Genomic DNA, 20,881 nt, shown 5'->3' with positions numbered 1-20,881 from the left:
GATGTGTGGTCATTTCTTAGGATTTTTGTTAGTTTTTGGATGTATCCCGAATATATGAAATGGTGATAGATTTAAAGTAATCTCTGTTATAAAGGGGGACGGGGGTTGTGGTTAGCTGGTTTTAATATTTTTTGAGGGTTGTAGCTATTGGCTAAGAGGGTATTAAGAATATGGTTAAGTTCAGTAGTTAGAGCATTATCTGAACTGATTAATTTTGCCCTGTTACATGAGGTTTTTATAATCCCATATTGTTGGGAGGTGTGGGGGGGGTGACTGTTGGTGAATGTATCTACCTGTATGTGTAGGTTTTCTGTAAACAAAAAGCTAGGGCTCCATCAGGCTGGCATGTAATCAGTGTCTAAGAAAGGGAGACTGTTGTTGTTTTCCTTTTCAAAGATAAACTGAATCCTGGGGTGTTGATTGTTTAAGTTTACTAAAAAATTGTGGAGTGTATCCAGGCCATGCAGTCAAATGGTGAACACATCATCCACATAGCATAGCCAAATAGTGGTTTTATGTGGAGCAAAGTGTTAGGCTTTTTCTTCAAAGATCTCTATAAAGAATATGGAGAATCCATGGCTCTCCCCTCTTATCTGTTTGCAGAATTTTCCTTGACAAACGAAATAGCTTGAGGTCATGGTGAACTGAAATAAGGCTGCGATATTGGGAGGAAATTTGGTTTGAATGAAGTCTAAGGTATCTTTGAGTGGACATTGGTGAATAAGGAGGAGGGGGGGAGAGCCATGGGTTCACATTGAGAATATGTGGAGCACATACACTGGTAGACAGGAAAAAGAGGAATAATATGATCAAGGTGTATAAACTTCTGAGAGAATGTCATAGGATACTGGTTGATAAAAGTTTCTACTATGTGGAAGGTGCAGAGATAAGCTGGCATCCGTGGAAGTTAAGGGGTTTAATCATGAGTGGAATTGTTTGGCTATTGAAGTAGTGAGTGCACCTAGAGTGAACATATTTAAGAGAATGCAGGACAGCTGGTGTGGGTGATAAATATCCTCCTTTGATAAGCCCTCAACTTTCTGTAGGTCTAGTAATAAATTTTCTTTCGTGCTGGTATGCATTTATTTGGAGTAATTTTGTGGCAGGAGTTCTGGTTCACAGTTACATTTATAATGTTTATAAGACAGTATCTTACAGTTTCTGCACTTTTTTTTATGAGTTATCTTAAGATATCCTGGTAGCAGTTTTTTTTTTTTTTTTTTTTTTAAACAAATATTTCATAATATAGGCAGAATTTCTTCTACTGTTTCTATCTTATTTACTTCTGCTATAGTGTCATTATACAGATCTTTGAAATAATTATTCCATCTGTGTGTATATCATCTTGATGAATTTAAATAATTTTTGCATTTTTCTTCAAATGTACCGGCCTGGTTTTTATTCATGCAATTTATCATCCCCTACAACATTCATTTTATGTTCTTTATCTAGTTTTTCTATGTTAAATTCATTAACCACCCCCCTTTTTTTTTGTTGTCTAATTTCTTACATTTCAGCTATTCTAGAAATACTTTTGAAAAGACAGACAATAATAGTATTTAATCAAAAAAATAAAAATGGCTGTTTGATTTTCTTGGATATCTGCAGGAGTATAATTGGTATTAAGAATCTTTGGAATACTTAGAAAATTATTTTTAATGGGCAACAGAGATGACAACGGACCACTAAATAATTGAAAGCTGCCTTTTCAAATGAAAAATATTACAGTGGTAATATTTTGGTGTGTATACATACAATGGATAACTGGTCTTGTGGCTGAATGAACAGCATTTCTATCCTCCATCCAATTGGCCACTGGTTTGAATTTTGCTGCAGGTATAAATGTTTGTGAATATCTTTAAGTGGAAGATTTCACTACCCTGTGTGAGATAAATACTCTGATTAATGGAGGTCTGATGAAGTTTGTATATTGTTTGATTTCCAGATTAAGTTTTATGCTATCCATGATACGTACAACAGATTTCCAACTTTAGATTGGGATTCACATAAAAATGTAGCCTATTTTCTTAATTAGAAAGAACACTGTTCCATCTACTGGCTTCAATGTAACAATCTTAAACAAGAATAAATCAAGTTCATGACAAATAAAAAATTATGAACAAAATATTTCAAAAATAATATTGATTTTTTTTAATTTTATTTATTTATTTATTTTTTATATGACTCCCAGCCATGAAAAGGTGCAAACTTATAGTAATGAGTACCATGGGTAGGTGGATTATTTGAAAAGATACATTTTAAAAAATATATTAAAAAATAAGTTTGTTTGTTTTTTAAATTAAAATGTAATCATTGATTCACCATTAGTTAACAGGTCACCTATATGATTATTTGAACTGAGCAAACTGTGTCCAATATACTAAAAATTTCAAGATTAGTTTGCAGACTACCAATGCAGTAAGATTAAAACAATGTCGTTCTTTTTCTTGGCTTTCAAAAGGCCATGAAAGGCTTACAAAAGTCTGCATGTTTGAATTACAGTGGATCTTAAAGCAATGAGAATACCCAACTAAAAAAAAAAAAAAATAACAACAATAAAAGGTTATAGCAGTATCCCCCCACAGTTCAAAAATCTAGTGAAAACTTTCCAGGTACACTTGCTACAGTAGATACAAATTTTTGTAGATTCCAAATTTCTTTTTAAGCCTAAAGTGATTCTGCTTTATGCAATTTAAATGCACTGACAGTGTTCTTTTACTTACTTCACCTCAACATTTCAAGCATACTATAAAACCAAGTGACAATCAGCAAAAATACCTAAGTTCAGAAAAATCTTGACCCTCAATTTCTTCTGATCCCTGTCATGGCTAGAAGTACAATTCTTAATTCATTTTGTAACACTATCACATATCTTGTTTTGTTTTTTTAACTTTCCATAAATAATATTTAAAATCTCATAATTACACAGACAACCTGAAATAAACACTTAATGTCAAATATCATCTTTAATTTCAGATGTGTAAAATTTCTAGTATATTCCTAAAGTATAGGTGAAACACTACGCATCATCATCATCACAGAGATGAATGGCAATTTCAGCATCACACCTCACAGTGCACCCAAGTTGCAAACCACCATGAGATCAAACTTTTGAAAAGTAGCATTCTAAAGAAATGGGATTTAATATCTTCGTTAAGCACTCATTGCGCTTTCACTGTACAATATTTCACAATATCACCATTAGTGAGAAGTCTTTTATACAAAGGGAAATTATATTAACATCATCCTTGAGGAATTCGCCTGAAATATACTACTATGCCAAGTAAAACTGCAAGTGTAGTCATAACATAAAGATCCCAGTCTGGACCTAGCAGACGAGTCAAACTTACTGAAGGTAACAAGGACTCCCAGTTGTGCTGAAAAACAAAAATGAACCAAATATTGAAAAAAATTAACACATTCACTTCAATTATTTTTGTTAATGTAAAATATGTATTTTCACATTTCTTATGAAAATGGTCTATGTACGTAACTCTTTCACATCTATATATACTGTTTCATGATTAATACAAATGCAATTTACATTTATACAATAAACTGATTATAGAAAACCACAGGAACATAGGAATAGTTTATCTATGTTGAAAAGCTTATGCATTGGACATTATTCATAATATTTTAATATTTTTGGTGTTGTAATATTTTAACAGTATTACAACACCAAACAAAACTAACAAAACTAAATTATAAAAAGATGTTTATTAACTGGCTTATATTTTGCCAGATTTCAAACTGGCCTCTTCAGAGCAAAACAACACATTACAGTTTACACACAACAATGTTCAGCTTGAAATAATTCATACTGTAATGGACAAAAAGATCTGAAGACCTAATTTGCAACAGTATTATAGTTGAGTAGGAGTTTTATAATTTAGTTTTGTTTGGAGTTGCAATATATAAAATAAATATCCATGCAATTTATTGTGATATCACAACAAACTGCAAAACCTAACAGGAATAGTTTGTTACAGTGAAATTTCTTTAGACTGGTACTGATGTTAATGAGATGTCTAAGAATTTTTGTCAAGAAAGGAGTTAGTTCACTATATCAGTGTTTGCTATAGTGAGACTTGAACATGTGAATATTTCTTGTAACAAACCATTAGCAGTATTTTAGTTATTGGAATAAGTACCATAAATATTGATCAATTTTTTTTTTTTTTAAATCAATGACACACCGTCAATCCTCAAGAAATACAAGGTACCACTTACCAACAGTGAGGAAGTTAATAACCAGAGAAAATGTTATAACAGCAGTTTTCTATATTCCATTTTTATTGGAAAATGTTATTGCAACGTCAATATGACCAAGACTAAATATGGTTTATTAATAAGTTTTTCTGAAATTTTTTTATTATTTTGTCTGCTAGATAAACAGAAATTAGCCAATACCAATACTTATAGTCAAAAAAGCTTTTAGGTTAATCACTGAAATAATGCATAGCTGTAAAAATCAAAAAAAATTAATGTACATATGGATGATGGAAAATGGATTAAACAAGTTGATTAGTTCTCAATGCTAAAAAGAAAATTTATGCTAATTTTCTTTTTAGCATTGAGAGATAGATGAATAGAATCAAAGTGCAATTTGAAAATTCTGTAGATCTGATAAGCATAGACTAAAAATCAGTTAGTTAGTTACAAATTTAAAAATTTTCAGTGTATAATCTGAAAAATGTTCATTGCTTAGCAGAAAACTTGTTCCAGCTTGTCTTTTTAAACCTATCCATGCAGTTTGTTGTGATATCACATATCCTGATTTACACTCAGGAGTAGACCCACACTTCACCATGCAGGCATTCAAAACTGAAAATCCCACAGAATAGGTTGGTCAATCCTTATTCCAGGAGTGTCCTATGTCTGTAAATGCTTGTGTTTACAAGGACAGTTTGCCTGTTCTGAGGGAAAAAACCCAAGTTTCTGGGTGAAAAATCCCTCTACCTCTGTGTGAGACCGACTAACTCACCTTTAGTTGAAAGAGTCCAGATAAAGGTTCCTCACATCATAGATGGGAATCAAACCCAGGTCTTTCTGACCAAAGGGATTTTTCTATACCAACTGAGCTACGGAGGCTCTTTGTGATATCACAACAAACTGCAAAGCCTTATCAATTTCATTTGAGATATAAAAAATTTTTAATACCTAATATTTCAAAATTCATTTTACCAATCTTAATGATTTATAAATATAGAGAATGTGCTTTACCTTAGCCTGTTGTGTCAAACCATAGCAAACTTCTTTCTTTCATGGTCACATGAAAGTCAACTATTAATCCATTGTGTACAATTATGGAGACAAACGTCCATGTTAGAACAATTACTTTAAATTAAGATAAAATAACACAATGTTTCAACTTCTTTTATATCAAGTCATTATCATGAATGCGCACCCACCCACCCACACACACACACAGGGACACAAGCTATAGTAAGTTACGGTATAACTGCTGTAGTGAACACCGACTCTAACCTGACCTCTGGTGAGGGGGGGAGGAACAAGAAGAGAAAAAAAATTAAAAAGTAATTACTGAACATTTAAATAAGCGGAACTACATTAACTATTGCTGGTGATGATTTAATTCTCTCTATAAGTTCTGTTATTAGCTATTGATCATTGGTTATAAGTCAATCTATATTTCTTCTAGGTTTCTGTGTTTGGGGGTTTTGGGAGTTTTGCCATTCTGTTCTTCTGCTGTTTTACTCCTAGATGCTATATGGACTACCAAGATGATTCTTGGAACTGTTAGTCATCATTCTTGTTGAGATTGGAATGATGGATTTGCATCTCAAAGGCTCCACTGACTTTTCTTTTATATGCAGTTTTAGTACAAACTAAAAACTGAGTTCCTTTCCTGTCAATTCTGTGACATGTTTGAAATGCATGATCAGAAAGGTTTCATTTTTCATAATTAAGGAATTTAATGTGTAGTTCACGTTATTTTCTTATATTCTATGTCGTGTTTCCTCTATGTAGGGTAAACTACAGGTACAGTGGATTTGTGGAACTACAGGCACAGTGGATAGGAGGAAAGGGATATTGAGAAAAATTGAATAAGCTTGTTAATTTTGTGAGATGTTTGAATGAAGCTTTAATAATGTACTTTTGCAATATTCTTTTCTCAGATATTCTTTTAATGTAAGGAATGGTATTCAAGATAAAAGAATGCTACCAAAGATTTAAAAAAAGGTTACAATAAAATCATAGCTATTCTTACATTAGGGGAATATCTGAGAAAATAGAATACTGCAAAATTACAATATTAAGACTACATTAGAACCACCCACAAAATTAAAAAGATTACTCAGCTCCTCTAATATTGTCTTCCTCCCCTTGCCCATGAAGGAGTGTAACAAATCCAGTGCATCTGCAATTTACCCTATATAGGGGAACAGGAAGTAAATTCCCAAACAGCACATTGAATTCTTTAATTATGGAAAATCAAGCCTTTCTGATTATGCATTTTAAATGTGCCAAAGAACTACAGGCACAGTGGAATTTTTCTTTCATGTCAGGGATGGATGACTTTTCATCCAGCCCTGACATGAAAGAAAAATTTAAAGAAGCCTGTGAGATGCTAATCCATTATCATAATCTCAACAAGAATGATGGCTTAAGAGTTCCATGAGTTTAGAAGATCCATCTAATCCATATAGCATCTAGGAATATGAACAACAGAATAACAGGACAATACAACTCCAAAATATACAAACACAAAACACCAGGAGAAATAGAGATCACGTTATAACACCAGTGGTTGATGGACAAACTTATAAATAACAGGATTGTGGAGAATTAAATCCTAACCAGTGGTAACTGACATAATTTCACGTATTTAAGTGAAATTATGTGTTAAGTGTTTATTACTTTAATTTTTGCTCTTCCTCTTTTTCTTTTCCTCACGAAATTTCATTGGGAGAAAAAAATTAGTTTTTGCCAGATGTGTGTGTGGGGGAGGGAGTGATAATAATATAATATATATTAGGAATCATACCAGCCAGCAACATAATGCTGCCAGATTAAAGATAGATATATATAACAAATGAGGAAGCATATACTTAGTTTTTAAAATTGTGATTAAAATTATAGAATATCTCTTTGTGGCAAGCTGTATAAGGATGTGTATAAGGATTCATAGGAAATATATCTGCTGTATAAAGACACTTGATTTTCTTTTTTTTTTAATCCCATGCTTTGCACCAACCAACAAGAATGAGGATATCACTGACCTACTACAATTTTGCTTTAATATAGTTACTTCCTCATTCTTGATTTCATATTTGAAATCATGGTAAAAAATGCACATTCAACCCATATGAAAATTATACAATGGTATATGAAATCATAGGGAGTGATTATAAAAAAAATTACTAAAAATTCCTTGGATGGGGATCAAAGAAGACTATTAAAGAAAGGTTGAGAAACACTGGTTTAAAGTCAAGTAATTATTCTAACATGGGGGGGATGTTCCTGTGTCTAATTCTACACAATGAATCAAGAACAAACTTAGCAAGAATATACTGTACACAGCACTAATATACAATAAGTGAATTTACATATAGAGAGAGATGATTATGTGATAGCATTTTACATGTAATTTTTTGCTCAGTTGACATGTTGCCAATTTAGCTATCCCTTAACATCCTGACAAGCATGCATATATATTAGTAGAATTGTCTAATCATATATTCATCCTTATTGATCCTTAATTTTTAAAAACTTGTACACAATAGTACTTATGTCTGTTTCAGCATGCCATAGCAATGAGACTACTATATCATCATAAGGCACACTTACTTAACTTCTAGATAACTACTTCCTTCATGAAAAAACATGAAAGTGAACTAAATTAAGAAGAAAATTTATAAAATTAAATTTATAAAATATCTTGATTAATTAGCCTAATTTAGTTGAATGATCTGTGGTTCTTAAGGCTATTACAGTTTTTTTATAATCTTTGTCAAGTAGCTTTATTTTATCCTCCAACATGTTTTGCCAATCTTTTTCTATTGGCATCCTCAGGGAATACAAACTAGTAAGCTAAAATGAAGGTTACAGACTAGGTTATAACAGATAGTTCTAATTCATACAAAAAATTGGTATTGTGCGTGACAATGTGCATGTCTCGTTAACATGATTTATTCGTTATGGCACATTATGTAATTGTTATGAAAGTTCATTTCTTTGATGTTTAATGATCTGATAAAAGTTTTCCAAATTTCTGGTAAAATTAGACCTTGATTCTTGTTTAGGTTTTCAGTTTTACGGGCGACTGTAGCTGCTTCTTTATAGGTTCTTGAATGGTAGTTATCTTCTATGTATGGCATAAGGCTCTTATCCCACTCAATGTGATGGTTAGTAGAGGCAAAGTGGCATGAAAGGCCTGAAATGTCTTGTTTGTTATTTCTGACATATCCTATGTGTTCTTTCTTTCTCGTTTCAAAGCTTCTAGAGGTCTGACCTACGTAACTAATACCACATGAGCAAGGTATATTATATACTCCAGAGTACTTGTAGAATGGGTGAGGATCTTTCAGTGATCTTAAAAATTTCCGATTAGTGTTGATTGGTTTGAATGCCACTCTGATCTTATGTGGTTTTAAAAGGTTAGCTAATTTTTTGGAAAGGTTGCTGACAAAAGGAATCGTAATTGTACTGATGTATTGGACGTCATCACATTGTCGATGTGGTATATCAGTAAAGAGAATCTTGTTATAGAGTCTTTTTGGGTAACCATTTAAAGAAAGTTCTCTGGATATTGTGGTTAATTCCGTTAGTAGGTCATCCTTGTCTGTCGTATACTGTATAGCTCTTTTCTTGAGACTATGGATAATGCTAAGTTTCTGAGCTGTGTGATGAGCTGAGTTGAAATGGAGGTAACGTCCAGTATTTGTAGGTTTTCTGTATACAGATAGGTTGATACTATTATTGGATTGTTTCTTTATTAAAATGTCAAGGAATGGCAGTTTTTTTTATCTTTTTCCATTTCTAATGTGAATTTGATGGTATTGTGGAAACTATTGATTTGGTTGAGGTAATTCATTAGTTCTTTCGTATGATCCCAAATGATAAAGATGTCATCTACATATCTGTACCAAATTTTCGGTTTTGGAATGATCTAGGTTAAGATTTTTTTCTCTAGATCTTCCATGAATAAGTCAGCATAAGGAGGTGATAGGGGGCTACCCATAGCTAATCCAGTGAGTTGTTTGTAGATTGTTTTTTTGCCAAATAAAATAGAAGTTAAACAGTGATTGAACAAAGTAGTGATATTTTTTTGGGAACAAGTTGTCTAAGATGTTGATGACTTCAACCACTAGAATGTTAGTAAACAGAGATGTAATATATATATCCTAGTATAGCCTCTTCAAAAATAGGGATGTTTTTTATTTTATCCATAAAATGTTTTGAGTTTTTAATATAAGTATCTGAGACGTGAATGTGTTGTTGTAAAATCTTTGCAAGATACTTTGACAGTTGGTAAGTGGGAGAATAGATTCCATCAACTATTGGACGTAATGGTATACCTTCTTTATGAATTTTTGGAAGGCCATACAATCTAGGAGTAAGTGGGTGCATAGATTTTAGTTTTTTTTATAATTTCTATAGGCCAGTTATTCATTCCACGTAATAATTCATTGGTGTTATTATGGTTTTTCGTGGTAGGATCTCTACTGAGAACTTCATATACAGACCTGTCAGATAATAGATTTTTAATTTTTTCTTTATAATCTGAAGTATTTAATATAACTGTATTATTACCTTTGTCGGCTTTGAGTATGATGATATCTTTATTATTCCTTAATTTGAGAAACGTTCTTCTTTCCATTTGGTTAGAGTTGGTGTTAGGAGATCTTGACTGAGCTGAAAGCATTATGCTGCTTTTTAATCGTAAGTCATTAGCTATTGGAACTGGTAGTAATGAGAAGGCTTTTTCTAAGTTGCAGATGAACTCTATTTTAGGAATGACAGTGGGTTTTAAAGCAAAATTGAATCCTTTTTTGAGGATAGAGATCTCAGGTTTACTTAAAACGTATTTAGATAGGTTAATTATCACTTGGTTATCTGGTAGAGACGGTTTGCAGATGCTATGATTATCATACAGTATATTGAATTTATCAATTTGTGTCTTTTTGCTGCGATTAATTGTTTTGGTAAAACTGTTGCTAATCATATTGTCTAATAGTTGCCATGTCTCAGCGTCAAGATTATTAGAGATATTTGTGAATAAATTATAGCACTGTGAGTCTATTTTGCTAAGCATGAATCTCGTGTGGCGAATTCTTTCTCTAAGAAGAGCATACGAAGTTCGTTGGTAAATCAAGTTGGCTTGCCTAGTTTTATAATATTGTTTCAAACGAAGAAATTTTGGGATCACGCTATTGTCACTACATCTTTTTAAAAAAGTCAGATGGTTTAAATACCTAGCTTTTTTGCATTTTAAACCTTCGAGATTGCGTACCTTTTGTTTGGTGAACTCGTTGATCCTGTTCATTATGTTGAATTTTTTTCTTGACAATTATTATTCATAAGACTATTACACTTTTTTAATAATCTTTGTCAAGTAGCTTCATTTTATCCTCCTACATGTTTTGCCAATCTTTTTCTATTGGCATCCTCAGAGAATACAAACTAGTAAGCTAAAATGAAGGTTACAGACTAGGTTATAACTGATAGTTCTAATTCATACAAAAAATTGGTATTGTGCGTGACAATGTGTGTGTCTCGTTAACGTGATTTATTCGTTATGGCTCATTACGTAATTGTTGTGAAAGTTCATTTCTTTGATGTTTAATGATCTGATAAAAGTTTTCCAAATTTCTGGCAAAATTAGACCAATATTTCAATAACCTATGACCCTATGACTGCATTTTATGACCCTTATGCTATTAGAGTACTCGAGGGCCATGAGGTCTTTTCATTTCTGGCCTTACAACTATGCCCTCTCTATAAACCTTACTATAATTCTTCTATAATCTACTCTTTCTCCTTCAATATACCCTATTCCTCGTATGGGTTTAAATTTGGAAGAAGGCTAGTTCAGAAGCCTTAAGGTAGCAGCCCTACCACTGAACTATTCCAATGTCAGGCCCTGACATGGAGAACATAATCCTACTTGTAAGCTGACAGATAATCGGATTGAATCTATGGGAAACGACCCTGGAATGGAAAAGGTAAAACAAAAATGGAAACAACAAAATATAATACACATATCAAATTGGAATGTAAGAGGAATAACATATAAAGAAATAGAATTAGACCAATTATTAAATGAAAGAAATTTTAAAATAGCAGTAATCACTGAAACAAGAAAATTAAAAGGAACTATGAGAACCGAAAATCGACAGAGATCAAAGAGCACAAGCAGGAATTATGATTTGGATTCATAACTCCCTTTCAAAACAGTTAAAACATTATAAATTATGGAATGAAAGAATAGAAGCTAGAATAAAAATAGATAGAGGCTATTTAACAATAATTGGTTTATATGCCCCAGAAGAAGGAAGAGAACAGGATAATATTGATTTTTATAATCAGCTACAAAACATATACAGTATAATAAAATAAATAAAAATGATTAAGTAATTTATTTTAGCAGGAGACTTAAATGCAAGAATTGGAAACACGAAAATTAATAATAATATAGGAATACATGGAGAACATACTCTAAACAGGAATGGTAAAAAATTGATTGACTTTGTAGTTTATAATAACCTAAAAATAACGAATTCCATCTATAAAGACATACATAAATATACTTGGGCAGCAAGAGGATGGAAATCAATATTAGATTACTTCATATTAAATGAAAAGACATCAAAATTTTCACTAGATGTTAGAGTTCACAAAGGATATGAAGTAAGCAGTGACCACTTCCTTGTTAAAATAAAATTAAGATTACCACCTAAATGGCTACAAGTAACAAGAACAGAAAGAAAAATTGAAACATTTGTTTATAAAACTAGACTATTGAATGACACAAATGTACAATGGCTATATGAACAAATAATTAACCAATATCTAGATAAAATAAAACAAAATGAAGAAATAGAATGGCTTAATATAAAAATGATACTAAATGCAGCAGCAAATGAAAGCTTAGGAAAGGCCAAAAAATTCAATAAAAGGAAAAAACTGAAGATCTGGGATGATACAATCAAAGAAATAATCAAAAAGAAAAAAGAAGCCTATCACAAATGGTTAAGCAGTAAAAGATTAGAAGATGAAATAGAATATAAAAGAATAACAGCCATAGCTAAAAGAGAAGTCAGAAAAAGACAGAGAATCATGGAACAAATTTGTTTCTAATTTAGAACATGATTTATATAAAATAAGACCCAATGTATATAAGATTTTGAAACACTTAAATGCAGATACCAAAGAAAACATAAAATTAAACACTGAATTGAAATTAGAAGAATTTCTAAATTACTACAAAGAACTGTGGACAGACAAATATTTTTAAAAAGACAACTAGCAAAACAATTAAAGAAAATGAAAAGGAAATAACCAAAGAAGAATTAGAAATCAGCCTGAAAGAAACAAGAAACGGAAAATCACCTGGAGAAGATAAGCTAGGTTCAGAACTATATAAATATGCAGGAACAAGATTCAAAGAAAGACTCTTATTATTTTTAAATAAAATTTACTCAACTGGTATCCCTCCCCCCCCCCCCAATAGAATGGAAAAAAGCAATTGTGATTCCTATCTTTAAGAAAGGTAATAGAGATGACCCTAAAAACTGTAGAGGTATCAGTATACTAAATTCCTGTTACAAAATATATAGCAGAATCTTAAATAGCAAACTAATGAAATATTCCAAAAACTTTATTTTAGAAGTACAGAATGGATTTAGAAAAGGACGATCATGTATAGACCCGGCCTTTTGCCTAAAATTAATAATAGAGAAAAGAAGAGAATACAATTTAGAAACACATGTTGCATTTATTGACTTTGAAAAAGCATTTGACAAAGTTAAAAGAAACATATTATTCAACATATTAAAAGAAAGACAAATACCAAATAATATCCTAAAAGCTATCACAAGTATATATGAAAATAATCAAATACAAATAAGATTAAATCACGAGCTATCATATACGAGAGAGATAAATCAAGGGGTCTGACAGGGATGTCCCCTCTCAGCAACTCTTTTTAATATTTACTTAAATGAAATAATAATAAAATGGATAAGAATTTACATCAAGGAATTAAACTTTCTCCTACAGTAAAGTTAAACACTCTCCTCTTTGCCGACGACCAAATAATAATTACAAATTCTGAAGATAACTTACAGAAAGCTATTTTAGATCTAAATGAGATATCCAAAGATTATGGTATGATAATATCAACAGAAAAATTAAAAACTATGACCTTTAAAGGACAAGATCCAGCAAGAACTAAAATAGTAAAAATAGATAACAAGATCTTAGAAGAGGTGAATTCATTTAACTACCTAGGATGTATGATCACATGTGAAAATGAAAAAGATATAAACATAAAAATTGCAAAATATTTAAAAATAACGGGTGTAATTAACTCTATATTTAAACCATACCTAGTTCAAAAACAAACCAAACTAAAAGTATACAATACATTAGCTCTACCAGCATTAATGAATGGAAGCGAAATCTGGACAATAAAACAAAAAGACAAACAAAGATTAACAACAGCAGAAATGAAGTTTATGAGAAAAACTGCAAAGTATACCCTATTTCAGTGCTTCCCAAACTTCTGGATGTCATGGCCCCCTTTGCAAAAATTAAAATATTTCACAGGCACCCCCCTCGAAAAAAAATCGTAATAGAGATATATATTATTATAATATTTATCGTAGTTATATTGAATACAAAACATAGATAGCGAATATTGCAAAAATCAAATGCATATATTACATTTTTTGCCTCTTACCGTTTGGTTCTGAAGACGATGTGGGCTATTCTGGTAAAATATGAAATACTGTCATTTTTTTTTAGTCTGTTTCTGCTTCTTCTGATTGTTCACAGGGATTTTTTTTTTTTTTTTTGTTTAAATCAGCCACTTATCCATCTCAGGATTAAATTTTTAACGTAGAATAGATCAAATAATAGCACCACTTACCGATACTGGCACACCATAGACTAACAACATGAAATTAGTGAATATTACTTGAATAAGGGAATCCCTGGACCAGGAACATTTTTCTCTTTTGTAACTTTTCTCCCTTTACGGTAATTAAGCCTAACACGAAACAGACAGCAATGATATTAAGAAGTGCATGTGATTGGTGCAGTATTAACAAAAGATCACGCAACTGAAAGATAAAAGCATAGCTGACAATTGAGTTGAAATGCTAATTCTCTTCAACCGAATTCCATATGTGAAACTGCCATAACATTATATATATATATTACATAGTTTTAACACTTTTACGAATTTTAACACATTCGGTTGAATTTTATTGCTGCCTTGGGATATCGAACTCACACACATCTAATTAATAACAATAGTTTTTAGTTAGATACTGTGTTTGCCCATGCAACATATGGTTTTGTTTCAGTCTATACAGCATAGTTTCTGTATGAGGGGATTAATTAGTGTGTTTTTATCCCAGTTGTCTCTAATTGCACTATTTGTTGAGAAATATATTACACAGACTCCTCATACCTTATTCACTAGCATAATAAAAGCACTTGTTTTTATTGCCTCTGCAGTGTAGTGGCTGTTAGGGAGGGCGTGTTGTTTACCACTGCAAGTGAGTTACTATCTCCCCACATGAACTTGTTTAAACTTTTTTTCATGTGTGAAGTATATACGAAACTTTTATTGGTAACAGAAAACTAGCTCGGATGACAGTGATAATATAAAACGAGTTTTGATATGTATATAAAGTCAATATCAACAGTCCCTGATTACGAACGCGTGATGAAAGGGACAGGAAGATTTGAAGCTTCCCTGGAGAGCATTCGAAGTAAATACAATTAACTACTGCTTTGAAATGAAACATATGAATAAGTAATATTTACTAATATTCATTAAGCACCTAAATACGCAGGAAGCAAAGTTTGTGAACCAACACCAATGTGTGAATTTTTCCATTAAAATATAAAAAATAACAAAAAAGAAATAATAAATAATAAAAGTTAAATAAGTTTCCTTTAAAATAAAAAAAATCTAATTAGTCTTAAAACATTTTAAATTTCTTTTCATTATTTCACGGCCCCCCCTCAACAAAACGGACATCCCCCAAGGGGGCCGCGGCCCACAGTTTGGGAAGTGCTGCCCTATTTGATCACAAAAGAGACGAAGAAATTATGAAAGAATTAAACCAAGAACCAGTAATAGAAAAAATTAAAAAATATAAACATAAATGGATGGAACACGTTCAAAGAATGAAAACAGAAAGATTACCAAAACAAGCCTTAAAGTACAAGCCATTAGGAAAAAGAAAACCAGGACGTCCTCTTAAACGATTCAACGATGACTTCTAAGGCCGGAACAGGCCATGCTAGGCCTAAATCCTTGATACGCATGATGATGATGATGATATTCACACAGACTTAAGAAATTCTGTTAAAGTAAACAAATAGTTGGTTATAAATATCTTGCACTCAAACTTCATATCAGTGATCCAAAAAAATCCAAGTGAATATTTTAGTTTCCACAAATCAGAGAACAAATAAAAGATGAACATTCTAAAAGTGTCCTTTTGAAATGTTCTAACACTGGAATTAGGAAGAAACTGAACATCTTGCGAGTATTTAAAAAAATGTTTTAGGGGGAAAAAAAAAGAAAAAAAAAGCTATTCATGTCAGAATTCTGGTTAAAGTTTACTATAGCATATTCAAATTCTCAGTTGCAATGTGTGCCAGTGAAAATACCCTTTCTGCATTCTTCTTAGACCTAGACTTCTTCTCGACCATTTCTAGGGAGATAAGTATTAAATATAGAAAAGGTTCTACCAAACTATTTACAGAGTGAAAAAGATGATTAAGGGAAAGAAAAATTGAAAATGCTAGTGGATCATTACTGGACACTAATTACAGACATCAGACAGCTACAAATAAAAATAAACTACTAAAAATATTAACCAAAAAAAAAACTTGTGAAATCTCTCCCAACACTTTTTTTTTTTTTCAAATCTTAGCCTTTACTTTTTTTTATTTAATAAATTATGCTATAAAAGACTGCATTTGATTCATAATCTTACATTCTATATTTTTCATTTGATTCATAATCTTACATTCTATATTTTTGAGCAGAAAACTAATATTTTGACTGAATTGAAAGCATTGTGGATTCCTGCTAGGTATCTGTACGAAACTATGAGATAATTAAAAAGGAACACTAGACCTCAAATTTGAAGATAATTTCTATGATTACTTTAGTTAATCATAAATTAACTTAAAGCATTATATAATACATTATTATGACTGGATCTGAAAAATGGACAATGACTTGTCTATTATTTCTTTAAGGTGCTAAGTAGATGAGACAACATAGTCTATATATGTTTATGATTCTAGGCATGACTGCAAGGTGGTGCTTCTGAGGAGTGTAATTCCCTTTCACTCTTCTGAAAAACTGCATATTTTGGTGGTGTGAAGACATTTCTGTAATCACGTTTATCTAGCTATTTGAATTCTACCCATTCTGTGTTTTCAAATTATCTTTGTATATCCAAGATACTAAAAGCACAATGAATTTAGCATTCTTAATACACAAAGACAATTTGAAAACCTTACTCTAGATACCAAACATGGTACTATTTAAAGTTATTTGAGGGTTCAAATTGTCCTATGGCATGGTGAGACTGGTGGTGGACAGTATCATCAGGATAGTGTAAGACTACCATCCTGCTTATTGGAGTTCTACTGACTGGAAAGGCAGAGAAGCTATGCAATCAACCAGCCAGCAAAATTTGTTGACTTATTGGTTTATTAAATGCATTAACAACATCCACAATGTGATAAAACAAATATTTAAATATTTACCTTGGTTAGGATCTTTGTGTAATTAAGTACTTTGGAGGTGAAATATCAATTGTAGAAGAGCTCTGAAAGGTAAGCCATGTAAAATGTAGACAGACAGTACAACATTAGGCTGGCAAATTTGTATATGGCACAAATATGAAATTTCTCTGATTCTGTTAATGATGCTTTATTCTTTAGATTATTTTGTCATTTTTTGGCTTGTAATTCAACCATAGTGCAGTCTAAATATTTAAATATCTAGTTTATCATATGGTGGATGATGCTAAAGCATGAAAATTTAATCATCTTGAAAGATATTACAGTATTAATTTTAGGATGATTGGCCTTGATTTTTTTTTATGACAAATATTTATAGTATAGGTTGTGTTAGTATAATTTTAACATATACAGGTGATATGTAAATAATTACTGGTATTTGTGAACTTATCTCCTAAACATTCAGTTAAGCAAATGGACTTATTTTCTGCATGCTTTAATCAGTTTTTTTTTAATGTGTTCTTGAATGTGTATATACATCCATAATTGCTGGATGCAAAATGTCCATTGAAGTCAATATAACCTTTGGATATTATAAAAATAGTATGGATATAAAGTGTTTATTCTTTTTATATTTTATCAGTTTGGCCAGTTTGGTGAATAATGGTAAAATTTTATCTATGTTCTGAGAAAAAGGTGAAAGATACCGATGTGTCAGAAAACATAATTTAATTATTAAGAACTAAAGAGGCAAAGGTTGGTTTTATATAATTATTCTAATTAAGTTATTTTTGAATGATTTCATTTTGAGCATTATGATCTCAGAAGCTCATAATCCTTTTAACTAAAACTTATGTATTATAGGTGATATTACTCAAAACCTTTACAATACTAGAGAAAAAAAAAAATCTATCATTACCAGAACAAGAATTAAAAAAAAAACTCCTTCGAAACAGAGAATTTCTAATTTTTTATGAAAGTGGAATATTATGCTAATTTCATAAATTCAGCCAAAATTGCAATCACTGAATGAAAAAATTATATGATTAATGTTAACAATTTACTCCTAACAGACAGAAAACATTACCTCTTGAAAGTACTGTACACTATAGATAAATCCCAATTTTGCTAAAGCTAAAGCAACAGGAACTTGAGCATCAGCACTTGTTTCAGCAGCCATGTCATAGTAGCGTTTAGCAAGGTGAATATCCTGTTAAATAAACAAAGATGCACGATAAATGTGTCAGAAAATATAATATAATTATTAAGAACTAAAGAGGCAACAGAGGTAAACATAGGTAACATAAGTAAACAAACATAGGTAAATTTAGCAAAGATACATGTGATCAAAATGGTCACAGACTGCATGATTTTGTCATTTATAATAATATGAGAATAATGAATTCAGTGTTTAAATGCAAGGAAATACATAAACATACTTGGTCAGCCAGAGGATACAAATCAGTAATTTTACTAATCAGTAAAATTAACTCTGCAAATTTTAAATTAGCGGAGTTAATTTTAGATGTAAGAGCATAGCAAGGCTTTGAATCAAACTGATCATTATATAGTATTGGCAAAAATTTGATTTAAAACAAAGTTGCTAAAAATACGTAAAATTGAAAATTCAACCCAAAAAACTCCCAGACCCAAAATTAAAACCTAGCTTATAAAATTGCTTGCTATCTTTAACATAGTATATACCCAAGGTAAAAAACTTTCTACATCTTACTTATATCCCGAGATTTTTATTTAATAAGGTCAAAGCACCTTGGGGCAACTTGTTTAGGTAAAATTTATAAGCTCTGCATTACTTCAACCTTGGCATTTTTTGGGTCTGGCTCCCACTGAAGAGAAGTTGAAGCACCATTCTGCTTTTCCTGTGAAATCAACAATGTTAATTTCTCTTACAAGCCTTTTTGCCTCATATTGAATAAGTTTGGTTGACACACATATCCCACTCTGGCACTGCTCCATAATCCAAGTCTTAAGCTTCTGCTCCAAGTTTGGCCATTTTGCTTGTTTTCCTCTTAAGGCCCCTCTTCTTTTTTTTTTTTTGGCAACTTGAGTAGTTGTTCTTCCTGTTTTCTCCACTGTTTAATCATACACTCAGTGGGAGGAGGTCCAAACTGTCTCTCTCAAAGTTTATTTCCATGTTCTTTTGCATAATTGATGACTTTAACTTGAATTTTGAGGAATATGACAATCATTTTTTATTTTTGAACATTTTTATGGGCCAGTGCTCAAAACATTGTTAATGCATTAACTTACCCCGCCAACAAGTTGCAGACGTATGAATGCTTTCAGAGTTCTGATCGGTTTATTCAGAATCAGTCGTTAATGATGTCAATTGACAGAGTTAATAAAGAATAGCGATTGGCAAAAGCCAGTTCGCAGAGACGAGGTACCGGAAGTTTTGTCACGGCAACCACGGGTCTCTCTACCAGTATCCCCCCGCATGTATAAGATGACCCCCAATTTTTGGTCTAAAAATTTCAGAAAAAAGTATCGTCTTATACACAAAAAAATACGGTACTTTGTACCACTTCAAATGTCAGTCAATCAGACAGCATTACAAATGATAGATGCTATGTAGAAACAAACAAATGGGGGGGGGGGGAAGGAATAGTTAAAAATTCTATCATGGTGACTATTTTTGGCTCCCATCCATTTCAGGTAAACCAATAATACATTAGTACTGGGAGTGAGAATGCAAATAACTGCAAATCATCATTATTACCCCAAGACCTCATGGGGTGACAATCATCTAGGAGGTCCCTTTTGTCATACACAAACAGCTCATCATATCGTACCTTAATCACATTCAAATTCTCTGTAGACACAATGCTCTCAGGCATTGTGTCTACAGAGAATTTGATTTTTTGCATGAAGCTATAACTCTTCATGCAAAAAACCCGTTTGTCACTCCCCTGCTCATACCCTACTTATATAGCTTCCAAGGATGAACTCTTGTTCTCCCCCAATCTCCTACCATTTTATGAAAAACTTCAACATTAATCCTATAACAATCCCTCACTAATTTGTACATCTCTGTCATATCACCCATCTTCCTCCTATCCACTAGACTCTGTAAATAGTATCATTTCAACCTTTCTTCATATTCGACATTCCAGAGATCAGAAACTATTTTAGTCAATAGTCTCTGGACCTTCTCCAAGATATCTTTATCCTTTTGAGCACTATGACCAAATCTGTGCACAGTAGTCCATATCTGGCCTAATCAGAGCCTTATACAATGGAACCAGAATCTCATTATTTCTACAAGTCATTGTCCTCTACATCGTTCCCAGAATTCATTGTTGTCCTCACAATTTTGACAATATGTCCTCTAAATTTCAAATCCTTATCCACCATCACCCCAATATCTATTTCCTCTACCTCCAGCAATATATCCCCACCAAAAGTAAATTCTACATCCTATCTTTGTTTTCCAAATTTTAAAACCTTACATTTTGCAACATTGAACTAGCATCCCCAATTCCTGTACCCATTCACTATTCAAATCTTCTTGTGTAAGGGCACAACATCTGCTCTACTACTCAAAGTTTGTCCCAACTTTCCATCATCTGCAAACAACTGAATTCATTCAAATCTTACCACCATTCAAATCTTATCCAACATCATTAACATACAGGTTAAACAGCAATGGCCCTAAAAACAGACTCCCAAGGCACACCACTTATGGCTTTCTTCATCTGGAATGTTGTTCCTGTTATTTATTATTATTATTTGACACCTCCAGGGAGTCCAAAGACTCAGCGAGGGAGAGTGTGCCAACAGCAACGAACAATTGTCCCCTTCCAACTACTAACCGTGCTCAAACTTACTTAACTGAGCCATTAGTAGCAGAGGCTCTTTTTCGTTATCTATCGTTATTGATATAATATATTGT

General features: G+C 32.0%; 1 protein-coding gene across 1 annotated transcript in view; it reads right to left on the bottom strand.

The window, feature by feature from the left end:
• Positions 1-2,947: 2,947 nt before the first annotated feature.
• Positions 2,948-20,881, bottom strand: part of LOC150101399 (protein sel-1 homolog 1-like) — a 279,247-nt gene continuing 261,313 nt past the window's right edge. The window contains exons 18-19 of the mRNA XM_090400935.1: positions 18,056-18,178; positions 2,948-3,377 (exon numbers count right to left, since the gene is read on the bottom strand). Coding sequence (XP_090257061.1) covers positions 3,243-3,377; positions 18,056-18,178 — 258 coding nt within the window. The 3' untranslated portion in view covers positions 2,948-3,242. The remainder of the gene's footprint in view (positions 3,378-18,055; positions 18,179-20,881) is intronic.

This window comes from Typopeltis vanoorti, chromosome 11, assembly GCF_054136105.1.
Source record: "Typopeltis vanoorti isolate ZY-2024b chromosome 11, IOZ_Tvanoo_1.0, whole genome shotgun sequence".
NCBI classification, from domain to species: domain Eukaryota; kingdom Metazoa; phylum Arthropoda; class Arachnida; order Uropygi; family Thelyphonidae; genus Typopeltis; species Typopeltis vanoorti.
The sequence above is the reverse complement of the archived record's forward strand: the minus strand, read 5'-3'. Positions and strand labels throughout refer to the sequence as shown.